Source organism: Mandrillus leucophaeus, unplaced genomic scaffold (assembly GCF_000951045.1).
Source record: "Mandrillus leucophaeus isolate KB7577 unplaced genomic scaffold, Mleu.le_1.0 Scaffold985, whole genome shotgun sequence".
NCBI classification, from domain to species: Eukaryota; Metazoa; Chordata; class Mammalia; order Primates; family Cercopithecidae; genus Mandrillus; species Mandrillus leucophaeus.
Genome location: NW_012110752.1, coordinates 566,075 through 577,798, shown reverse-complemented (window position 1 = coordinate 577,798; position 11,724 = coordinate 566,075). Strand labels below are relative to the sequence as shown.

The 11,724-nt window shown below is 51.8% G+C and overlaps 1 protein-coding gene across 1 annotated transcript; it reads right to left on the bottom strand.

Moving 5' to 3' along the window:
* Positions 1 to 814: 814 nt before the first annotated feature.
* On the bottom strand, positions 815 to 6,506 carry HLX (H2.0-like homeobox). Its single transcript, XM_011971080.1, has 4 exons — positions 5,404 to 6,506; positions 4,479 to 4,658; positions 3,511 to 3,695; positions 815 to 1,678 (listed from the first exon to the last, which is right to left on the bottom strand). Exons 1-4 carry the CDS (start codon positions 6,011 to 6,013, stop codon positions 1,169 to 1,171), a joined length of 1,485 nt encoding a protein of 494 aa, XP_011826470.1. The 5' UTR covers positions 6,014 to 6,506; the 3' UTR covers positions 815 to 1,168.
* Between the last annotated feature and the right edge of the window lie 5,218 nt (positions 6,507 to 11,724).

Genomic DNA, 11,724 nt, shown 5'->3' with positions numbered 1-11,724 from the left:
GTCAAGGTTTACTATGTATTTTCCAGCTGCAGTGGGATGGGGAAACTGCCTCAAGACTCTCAGCAGCTTTGGGAAGAAAGAGCTCATCTAGGCGCCTCCAGTGGCCAAATTGCAACGGAAAATTTTTGTGTGGATGAGGGAATGGGGGATGCAATTTCATAGTTCCTTCCGTGGCCACATGTAGCCCAGGAAGTCCAAGCTCTGATGTGGGCTGTGCCTCTGCTTAACCTTGAAGAAGTGATCCCTTTGTTTGGCATCTTTACAACCAGGGCCCTGGCATTCTAAGATCCAAGCTTCCAGCCCGAACCACTGTGGAATGTCTGTTCCTTCCTCAGCAACATTACAAACATGTCCTCTACCCCATCCCAGAGCAAGGGAAAGTTTGTGCAGGGCTCTGGACCCGTGCTTCACGTCCACCTACTGAGTACAGCTGTGCCTAGATTGACCCCGCCTGGCACTACTGCCTTCTCCATTCCAACTCTTTGTACTCTAGGAACTCATTTAGTCCATACTCTGGATAGGGAAACCATCTGTTGCACTGGTCTAACAGTTTCTAAGGCCTGCTCCACTCTCAGGCTACTCAGGGTCTCAGAGGGTGCTTTCACTGGCAGTTGGCACTGGAAATCTCTTAATTAGAAGCCTCTAAGCCCAGACGCCCATCTCTGATGTCTGTAGCAAGATGGCTCTGAGGCTGAGCCACTTCCTCTGAACCTCCAGCCTCCCACCTTCAGCTGCTGCATTCTGTAGTGCCCCGGGGACTAAGGTCCGATTGTAGATTTCTGGCCTTAACAACCCCCAGCAAAGTCAAGCTGCCTTTACAAACCGTAGTAAACATTTTATTTACAAATTTAAGGCGTCCTAAATGCCTTTGGGCTACGACCCCTGGGGTGAGTCAGAGAAACAGTTTAGTCAAACACTTCACAGTCGAACCAGCTTGCTTCCGGAAAGAAGTGTTCGGCTGGTTAGCAGGACACTGAGACTCCCCTCTGCTCTGGGCAGTGTCCGCTGCAGCCAGCCGGAGCAGCGTTGGCCGAAGCGTGAATGTCGGGAGTAGGCACCACGCTGCGTCTCCTGTCCTGCCAAGTCGCCAACATACAGTAAGCACAAAACCCAGGCCATGGCTGGAAGGCTGCACGCAAGGCCCGGATCCCCTCCGCCCTCGTACAGTCTATACGCCGCCAAGCGCACCTTTGGGTGGCTCGGGGCTTTTGGGAGCGCTGCTGGCTGTGGGCTGTGGCACAGGGAGAAGCTCCGAGGCGCCGCCGCCGCCGAGGCTGCTGGCGCAACCCGCACTGGTGCTGCTGCTACTAAGACTGCTGGCGCTGCTGAAGCTGAAACTACTGCCGCCGCCGCCGCTGCTCCCACCACTCCCAGCACTGCTGGCGCTGATAAGAGCCCCAGTGACCGGGGCCTTAATAACTGTTGTTTGGTGCAGAGAACGCTCAGTCCCCTCAGTCCGCTCCGTGTCGCTGGGGGCCATGTCCAGTGACTCGGAGTCGCTGCTCTCACTCTCAGCTTCGCCTTCGGAGCGGCTGGGGCTCCTCTCGTCCTGCTCGCCATCCGCAGCCGGGCCTCCACCTGACGGTTTCTCGCCAGCCTCCTTGTCCTTGTCTTTTTGGGCCTGGGCCTCCTTGGAGTGCCGCCACTTCATCCGCCGGTTCTGGAACCACACCTTCACCTGCGCCGCGCCACACGGGGAGACAAGAAGAGACACTGAAATGAGACCCAGGTTTGCTTCTATCCGACTCGCGTGCACCCGCAAGCCACCTCCCTGAGTGAGAAAGCAACGCTTACCTGGCGACTCTACCAAGGACCAGGCACTGTGGTAGGCGCAGGAGTCAAGGGGCAGCCAGGAATCCTGGTCTAGGGAGCCCACTAAGACCGTTTTCAATATGCAACCCTCAGGCCCCGGATTAAAATGACCTGGGTGACTATTGGAAAGGCAGATTCGTGCACCCGACCCCCAACATACTCTCTCTCTACTCTAAATCCATGCATTTTTTTTTCTGGACCCCCATGAGAATCTGATTAAAGTTATGGACTCCTAGCCCAGAAAAATACACATGTACCCAAGATATTGCTTACAATGTCAAGGGTTTGGTGAGCCAGTGTTAAGAATTCCTGCTCTAAATTGGCCCTCTCCTCTACTGCCATTACCGAAAGCCAGTCCCTACAAAAGCAACACTTTTTTAAAGAAAGGAAACATGAGGAGCAGAAAGGGAAAAGGGGTTTTAAACTGTTAATCACAGTAGTGTGGGGGCACTGTTGGGCTTTCAGTAAGACAGCATTTCTTTGGTGTGTTTGTTCCCAAGAGCTGATAAGGACCCTGCCCTTGTTAAGGATAAACAAATTCTCCTGGGGGCTCAGAAAACACTGGAATTAAATGTGTGCAAAGTGAAGGAAGGGCATAGAGATGGGGCAGAGAATCTATATAGATATATACGATCCCCTGGGGGACCCAGTGCGTTCACACAAGTTCCAGCTTCCTTTTTAAAAATAACATCCACAGCTGGTGGAAAACGGCTGGGCTCCTCCTGTGTGTGTGTGTGTGTTTGTGTGTGTGTGTGTGTGTGTGTGTGTGTGTGTACTGGGGAGGAGAGTTGTGTAATGGAGGACAGAAAGAAACAGAGACAGCAGTTGGGGGACCAAGGAGCTAAGGAAAAGAAGCCTGCCTCTGGCTTCTGCCCTGCTGGGGACAATCAGCACCCCAGAGCTAGAGCCAGTGCTACGGGGTGCACAAGAGTGACTCTTCCACAGTCAAAACTCGGGGGGGAGGGGGGGGAGTCCAGTTCTTAAATATAAGAAAAAGTATTTAATTACGGCACAATACATTTCCTATTGTCTTGAAAAAAATCAGATAGGCAGAACCTGCTGAAATGCTCTTGGGTATTCCAAGAAAATCACTTTTCTTTCTTTCCCTCACCTCTCCCATTCCTTCAGATTTTCTTCAGAGCCTAAGCCTTGGAATATGTGGCCTCTCCAAGCGGACTCCTTGCCCTCCTGGAGCTAACTAATTCCGTTTGAAATTATATTTTCACTTCCTCACAACTGGGGATTTCACAATCCAGCAGAAGCAGACGGAGGAGGAGGAAAGAGGGAGGGTGAGAGGGAAAAAAACCAACAACAATCTCTTGCCTTTGGGTTTTTATCTTTTCTGAAATAAACTGCCTCCTACAGCGAATTGCACTACAGTTGAGTACATCAATGTTATTTCCAGCGGCTCTTTTGCTTTCTCTGTGGTTCTTTAGCCTGCTGGCCAAAATAAACATGCAGTGCTTGTTGACACACATCTTGGGGATGAGCTCTTCTCTCGGTCCTTCTCCCTCACCCCATCTCCACCCTCCTCTTCTCCTGCCTCAAGTTGCGTAGTCCACAAAGCCTCCCGAAAGTCAACATCTTGCGTTTCCACCGTAGGAGGCCAGTCGGCCGGGGTGGAGGGGGCCTATCGGACTAGGCCGTGCGCTGTTGCCCGCCCGAGGGCGCTGTGCGCTGGAGCCGGAACTGCCTTACCTGTGCGTCCGTGAGGCCCAGCATCGCCGCCAGCTGCTTTCGGTCCGGCTTGGTCACGTACTTCTGAATCTCAAACCTTTTCTCCAGGCCTTTCCTCTGCAGGTTGGAGAACACAGCGCGAGACCATGAGCGCTTCCTTTTGTACGTCTGCGGCATGGTGTCCTTCGTGAGCACAGCGTAGGGACCTGCCGCAGAGCGGGAGCCAGAGGGAGGAAAGACAAGAGGGCTGTTCAGTGCCCAGTACTTGGCCTGCCGGTGTGGGGGTCCCCGTTAGGCTTGAAACCGTTTCCTGTTAACTGTCGATTCCACCCTCATTCAGAAAGCCCTTCGCGCATACACCGAATGGCCCCTCTAAGGAAGAATTTTACATGACAGTCAGAAGACCTAAAGCTAGCGTGGAGTAGAGAAGCCTGGAGGCTTGTCCTTTAATTCCAAGGGAAAGACATAAACCTCATGCGTGGCCATCAGGCCTACGAAGAGTAGACAAAAATGTCCCTCGGGCCTGAATAATGACAGCCCCTAATCATCTTTTGTGTGTGTGTGTGTGTGTGTGTGTGTGTGTGTGTGTGTGTGTGTGTGTTATTCCCGCATGTGCCCAGGCACCCAGACGTAAGCTCGCCAAGCACAAGTGTTTGAGGTCATCCCAAAATGTGTGTATGTTAATAAGTAACATCGATGCTGCATTTTTCAAGCCTCTAGGGCGAAAGACTTTGAGAAAGCCCCCCCACCCCACCGTCCACGCGCACACTTTCTGGGCTCTCCAGGCGCCCCTACCCCTTTTCAAGGGGAACCTTCCAAACAGAGCGCTAGCTCGCTGATAAATCTTTCGGTTTCTCTCTCCTGACTCCGTAGCCTCCCGCCCCAACTGTGAGATTGCGACACCGCAGCCGCCCTGGAGGCGTCAGTCCTGAGATTTCTGACTGTCAGTCGGCTTGCCCGTTAGGCAGTACTCTGGAGTTTTTCGGTACCTGGAAACGTGTCTTGAAACTGATGCTGAACTGAATTTCTTGGGTTTGAGCTTAAGGGACTCAGGATGGCAGAAGCCTCGTTAATGGGATCTAGAGATGCGAAGAACTGGCCGGCGGAGGGCTGTAGGCCTGAAAGGTGCACCCCCGCGGGCCGCCCACCGGTTAGCAGGGACGTGAGATCTGGGGACAAGGGAAAAGGATAGCAGGTTACATCTCGGGCACACTCACACTCTCCGCTGATTTGTTCCTCCCCTTCCCCTTGCCCTGGATTCACTTTTATTGAGCGAAGTCACGAGAGAACTCGTCTCGGCGCTGAAACCTCTCTCTCTCAACAGTTGCCAAGGAGCGACGCACGAAAAGTTCCTGTGTGTCCCTCACGTCCACATGCACGCATATAGTAAGTAAAGGCTTTACATAAATCGGCTTACGGCCTTACTTTCACGTGCCTTCCAAGAATCCCACAAACCCAAAACCTCCGCCCCAAGGAGGCCCCATTCTGCCCGCTCATCTAGGCGGTTTTGTTTATTATTTACATTTCCTGGGTGAATTTTTTACCAGAAATCAGATAAATGCGAAAGTGTTTCCCAAAAATGCTTTAGTTGTCAGAAAATATAATTCTGTCTCTAGATACGTTATTAAATAGATCAAAGTCATTTTAGCAGATAATTACACCAACCATTTTTATAAATATTGTTTCTAAGACGTGTTTTTAAAGAATCCCTGGAATAATTTTTTTGTTTGTTTTACATAGAACAGGTGAGTTTTATACCTAATGTTTTGTAGTTTTCTTACAATTCGTTTTCTTCTCTCCCATTTTACCGAGTTGTCCTTAATTGTAAAAACACTCAAAGGCACCCCAAGCCAGCCCGGGGTCCCGGGAGTGGGTCAGTGGTCAGAGGCCTGCAGCCTCCAGTCCAAGACCTACCTCTCAGCGTGTTGCCTTCTTTGACTTTTGGGTCAAATTCTGCAGATAAAATGCGGTCAATTCCAAATTTGAGGTCTTTGCTGGAGGGGGCCGGGGCCGAGCCACTGTGGTGGGGGTTCGGAACCACTCGCGTCCCAGAGGCTGGGGGCTGTAGGGCGCCAGCCCGAGGCGGAGGCGGAGGCTGTTGCTGCGGCGGCTGTTGCTGCTGCGGCTGTTGCTGTTGATGTTGTTGTTGCTGCGGGTGATGGTGGTGGTAGGTGGCTGAGAGAGGAGACAGCCGCTGCGGGAAGCCAGCCGGGACTTCGGAGGGCGCCACCACTGGGGTGGGTCGAAGCGGGGATCTGGCCGCCGCTTGGAAAGAGGCGTGCGGGTGAACCGAGCCCAAGTGCGCGGTGAGGGCGGCGGCCGAGGCCCCTGCCAGGCCCTCCGGGGCCGCCCCCAGGTCCCCCACGCCGGCATGCAGAATGTCTGCGATGCAGAAGGAGGGCTTCTTGACGGCGGCGGGGTCCAAGGGGAAGGAGCAGCCGCCTGGGCCGGTCGAGGAGCAGTAAGCGGCCGACCAGAGGCTGAAGTTGGAGGCGTAGAAGGGAGCCAGCCCGGCTGCGAACATCCTGCCGGGGTGAGCCGCGCGGCTGCCGCAGTCCAGCCGGACCGGGTGAGTGGACGCGCGGGGAGCAGCACGCGAGTCTCGGAGAGGGCGGCCGCAGCCGAGGACGATCCGCTTTCGCTTCTCCGCCCGCAGTGAAGAAGAGAGGCCGGGAGCCCTAGCGCCACCGAGGGAGGAGGCGAGGGCCGGGTCTCGGCCGGTCACCGCCTCGCTCCCTGGCCTCGCTTTAAAGGCGGCGCGGCGGCCGCACTCCTCGCGGGCTGGAGGCGAATGAGGGGCGCTGGGGCCGCGGGGCGGGCAGGGGAGCCAGGGAGACGGGAGCCGGACACCGCAAGAAAACCCAAACAGCTAAGCCCTAAGAGCTAAATTTAAAACAACAACAATAATAATCCGTTAGTTAGGGGGAAAAAAAAGTAATAGGAAAAAAAAAAAAAAAAAAAAAAACTCGTCTCTAAAAACTCCCAAAGTTTTGGCAGGAGCTTTCGAGTCAGGCCCGGGGTAGGACCTCGATCCGAGCGCTCATTGGTCATCCTCATGACCAATGGGAGCGGGGAGTGGAGGGGAATTAGGAATGAGGAGGCGTGGCCGGGCCCGAGCCCCGCCCCGGCCACGCCAAAGTGTTTGCTGCGGCCGCGTGGGCTTAGTAACGCACATCGCAGTGAGTCTTGCTACTCTGCGTAGGGGCCAGGCAGCCGCTCCGGAGGGCTCTAACTCTCTTCTAACTTCTGCAGCTCCGAACTGCCACGGGGCAAGGAGGATTGGTCACAGGAGCTTTCCTGAAGCGCTTGTCACCCGGGGCGAGTTGGGGGAGTGGGGAAGGGACGGTTATCTCACTCTTTAGGGCTATGCAAAGCCCGCCTCCCGGTGGAGAGCAGAGAGCGGTTTGGACCCTTTGCTTCCCTTCTCTTGACCTCATTCTGCTTTTATTCCAGGAGTCCGTGTCCTCGGCAAAGCCCCTCATCTTTCTTGGACCCTTGCCCAAATGTTGCCACCCTGAGTCCCAGCCCAACTCAGCACCACGTCCGCCCTGTGCCTCCCTGGAGATCCTCGGGGAAGCGAGAAGGAGGGGTGACCGCAAATTAGTTTTATTCTGAGCTGTCACACAGTGACAACTTGAACGAGTGACTTTTCAAACAAAATAAGACGGATGGCTCCAAACGTCTCCCTTAGACGCAGCCAAACCTTTCCCCGGAGCCTCAGAGGCTACAAAACAGGCTGCCTCCAGAAACCCGGGAGCGGCACGCGCGTCCCTCCTTTGCAGGAGGTTGTAGGAAATGTCAGCCTCCCTCCTCCACCACATCTCCGGATCACGTGGGGTTCGTTGTTTTGCAAGTGCCCACAAGAGCAGATTTCCGTGGGGTTCAATATTGCTTTCAATTCTGTGACAGCTTCCCCAGGAACCCCTTGGGCCTGGTCGCAGGAGGAGCTGCAGTGGTGGTCAACGTCTTCCATTCGTGCCTTCGGTCTTTAGAACGCGGGTGGTGGTAGTGGGGGTTTTGTGCAACATCAACATCTCTATTTTAAGAATTTGTTCTCTTTTAAATTATAGTCAGAATGGATTTCCCCACCCCTCTCCCAAACAAACCACAGGCCACCCAGATAAGCTGTTTTTGCACATTTTCAGGAAGAAAATAAAATAATACGAATAATGAAACCACGAAATCTTTTGTTTTCGATTGCCCTAATAAGCATCTCCTAACAGAGATTCTGTGGCATTTTTATTTCCCTTCAGCACGAAGGCTCCTCACCAAATAAACTCAGAAAGGCAAGTGAACTTAAAATGCCTATCTCAAGTTCAGGGTTTGGACTTACAAAATTAATTTCTGGTGGCTTCTCTAGCCCCTTGATGCAGATGCTATCCTTTTAAGCTTTTGACTTTCTCCTGGAAAATTTCAATCACTTGCGATCAGCCAGCACTAAGATCTCTCCCTTTCCCTCTCTCCCCCTCCTCCCGCCCTCCAGCTCTCCCGCTCTCCGTCTCTCTTTTATTGCAAGGTTTTCTTCCCCTGCTCCACGCAGCCAGGAGAGAGGTGCTATTTCCAGAGACAGATGGGTGTGTTTGGCTGAGGGTAAGGATACCTGGGGCGACAGGCGTAATAAGACCAGTCTTTCGGTGTCAAGCTGAAGGCAAAGGAGCGACAAGTACAACATGGGCAATTGAGGCGCTGGCTGAGGGTTCTGGTGAGCCTTCGGTGTGAGTGTGCGTAGCGGAGGCCGTGAGCCCTCTCCTTTCTAGTGCCACTTCCAGTCTGATTGTGATTCTAATTTGACTGCAAACATTTAGACCTCGGCCTAAGCCCAAACTCACGGTTGTGAAAGAGGTGCATTTACTCCTTACCGAGGCAGCGCCGCGCGCCCTCACCCTCTCTCTTAAGAAATAAGACTCCCCTATCCGCATTCATCCTTTCCAAGTTTTGCGACGCTCCGGGTTGGGCACGGGATGCAGACCTGGGGGAATGCGGGCCCTCGCGCGTTCCCTGAGGTGCCCACAACTCGCATCTGCCGAGATTCAAGGCCCGGAGCGCCGGGCAGATGTGGCAAAAGCGAGGCCCCGAGGCCCGCCGACTCCTTGCTGCGCCGCGAGCCTCCCTTTCTCCGCCAGGCCAGTGGCTGGATTGGAAGTTGCAACTTCGCCCGCGCGCCCCTTGCTCTCCCAGGCCTCGGCTTCCTTGCAATCGCATCGGCGCCATCCAAGGCCTTACTCCCAGCTCCCGGAGGCAAACGCGAAAAGCAAGTCTTTGGAGCGACCCCCGCCGCCCCCTCTACCGCTTCCCCAGGCCCAAGCCTGGCCCCTACAGGCCCCTCGCCGAGTTCTGAGCCTGCAGACTCCCGCCCTCCTTACTCCCCACTCTTCAGAACCAAGAAAGCAGCAGGAAACCCTGGGCTCGCCGGAGTTCAGGTCATCTCCTGTTTTTTGATGGGCTCAAACTCGGACTAAATGAGCGGATGTGCCTGTGAGATTGGTCTCAAAATAGAAGCGGCCTTAGTATTTTAGGATACTGCAGAAATCCTTATTTCTTCCGGAGAAAAACTCTATAATGACTCCTAGCACTTCCCCTTTCAATATTTGTGCAACTTTATCTCCACCGGCAAGTTGCTCGGGTGACGCAAATCCGCCCTTGTGTATTACAACTACCAAAATAAATGCACGGAAATCAATTCCCTTCTAGCAATGAAAATATAAATATACAGCTGCGACTTTCCCCTTTAATCTTTGCTTTCCGAGCGGCTCCGGGCTGTGGCGAAATGAACTGGCCCAGAGCTATTGAGCCGGGCAGGGAGGTCCTGAGGGCAGAGGCGAGGGCTCCCCAGGGCCTGGTAGCCATGGGGGTTGAGGATCTAACAGGAAAGAAAAGCGCCTGGCTACACCGAATTAACTTGAGCTTGGTCTACGCAGCGGAGACCCTAACTGTGGCTTCATTTTTTGGGAAAATGTCGCATTGGCTGGGGTTTCTGGTCATTCTGACTGCTGTCTTTAATGCTTTCAACTCATCACTTCACTTTTCCTAGTTAGACATAGCCAAAGACGATTTCACCATACTGGGAATGGATAAGATCAGAGAAGGTTCTTTTTATAATTTAACAATATAGCTTATGGGTATTTAGGATTTAAAAGGCACCTGAATCAGGGGCTTATGCAATGACTGAGGCAAGAGATGGGTTTCACCATCCTTTGGTTCTCCCTGTCTTTGAAGCTTCCATATTTAAATTGTCAGTGCAGATTTTTGTCCCAAAACCAGAGTCACAGATCCACACTGAGCATAGGTCAATTATAATGAATGCTGGGCCTTGTATATTACAGGACCATAACTCTGCAAGGGCTTGAACTGGCTATATCTGCTATCTGTTTTGCTTTTCTTGTACATTCTGAGCAAAATAATGTGCAAGGCAGATGCTCTGTGGACTTGGGAACCCCTCTCCTCTGAATTTCAAATATTCTTGCAAACATGGTACCTACTGGCTTCAAGAAAAGAGATGGAAATAATTAAATATTTACAATCAGAAAGAAAAAGAAACACAGCTTATCCAGCTACTTGAGAATTCAAGAAATTTACAGCAATGTAGGAATCTGTGTATACTGTGCCTGTCTTCCTGCCAGCTGGAGATTTATGGATCACTGGGCCCAGCAGTCATACTTAGTGGTGGATATGGGAGTTCTGTTCTTTGTGGGTGTCAGACACTAGAGATTAGGACCCTAATGACCCCCCACAGACATATCCCCTACCCACACACACATACTTTGGCCTATTCTAAGTGGGACACAACTCTCTTTTCTTGGAGATCTTAGAGTTATTCCAGAATTTCTGAGTTTTGAGAAAAGTTGGACTTTTCTATGGGGTGGGAAAAGCAAATAATGCAATAGAGCTACAAGCATCCATAGCTATTTGATTTATTCTTTTTCCTTTTCTCCATTTCCCAGATGTGGCAGATTTGCAGGTGGCCAGCTCTCTATTTGGCTGTGGCCCTGCCCTTGAACTTTAGCCATAGGTCTTGCTCTAAAGTTTCAGACAGCCTTTTGGCTCTGATTCCATTTGCCCTTTCCCCTCATAGGGCAATATCTCACATAGGAAATATGTGAGATATTTCCCTTCCCTCACTACTAAGATATACCACTTTACATATATGTACCTCTGTCTCTCTCTCTCTCTCTCTCTCTCTCTCTCACACACACACACACACACACACACACACACACATTCTCTGGGAATCTTAGGGGGTGGGGAAGGGAAGGCAGGCAGTTTGGGATTTGTTCCTGTTTCAAAGAGCGCTTCTCTGCCTCTCCAAGTCATCCTCTCTACATCCAGCCAAGAAAGACCCCGAATCTCATAAAAACCTACGGCAGAACCCATTTCAGCATGGCACATTATAACAGACTCATACACGTTTGCAATGAAATCATAAGAGTAAAATATGAGAGCCTATCTGTAGCATATATGAGCTTACATACTTATTTGCACAGGCTTCTGTTTAGTAGCTGTAAATGGTGCTCTCCCACTCCCAATACATTAGCCACTCATCTTGGATTTGTTGCCTGAATTATTGAATCTGAATGGCTGGTTGTTAAGGTAGGAGAAGGAAGAGTAGGTGAAAATCATATATCCAAAACAGGGAGGGATGAAAGGCGTTCCCAAAGCAGTATTTCTCTAAACAAACAAATAAACCTTCTTCCCTTTGAGACAGGTTTTCAAGTTAGAGCGCAGGTTCTAAGGCCAGAAGATGGACTCAGGCCCAGACTAAAAAGCAGTCATGGGAAGGGATCTTCTGAAGGGAAAGAATCCTGGAGTCAATGAGAGGGATTTTGCAGATAAAGCCAAATGGTTGTTGTCCCCATCTCAGTGGTCCTAATCTGCCCACCAGCACCCACCATAACTGGGACAGCCCTGGATTTAATGACGGACTCCCCCTAGCCCTGTCCCAGCCCACTACACCCAGGCATCTCCCTCCCTGGAGGAGCCCACCTAGTACTGAAAGTTGGTTCTCTGCTGACACCTGCTGGACCATCTCTACATTGTTTTCTGGCAGTAACCATCCTGTGCCAGCAACATTGTTATGATGAAAGTTGACTCTTCCTTTTGCAAAAATGCAGGTTTCTAAAATTGGCTTTGACTAGCAGCTGTTTCCTTCCATATTGCAACAATATGGGAAGATCTTGTACTATGTGTTTAAAATCACTAGACCGGGCGAGGGAAGCAGTCATGGTTCAGGAATAATAC

Bases quoted from the DNA above. Each gene is read 5' to 3' on its own strand.
- HLX (XM_011971080.1), bottom strand. From the start codon at position 6,013: ATGTTCGCAGCCGGGCTGGCTCCCTTCTACGCCTCCAACTTCAGCCTC. The intron at 3,696-4,478 runs GTACCGAAAAAC...GCTCTGCGGCAG, and splicing joins GTTTCAAGACACGTTTCCAG to GTCCCTACGCTGTGCTCACG. The intron at 1,679-3,510 runs GTAAGGCAGTTC...GGCGCGGCGCAG, and splicing joins TGGGCCTCACGGACGCACAG to GTGAAGGTGTGGTTCCAGAA.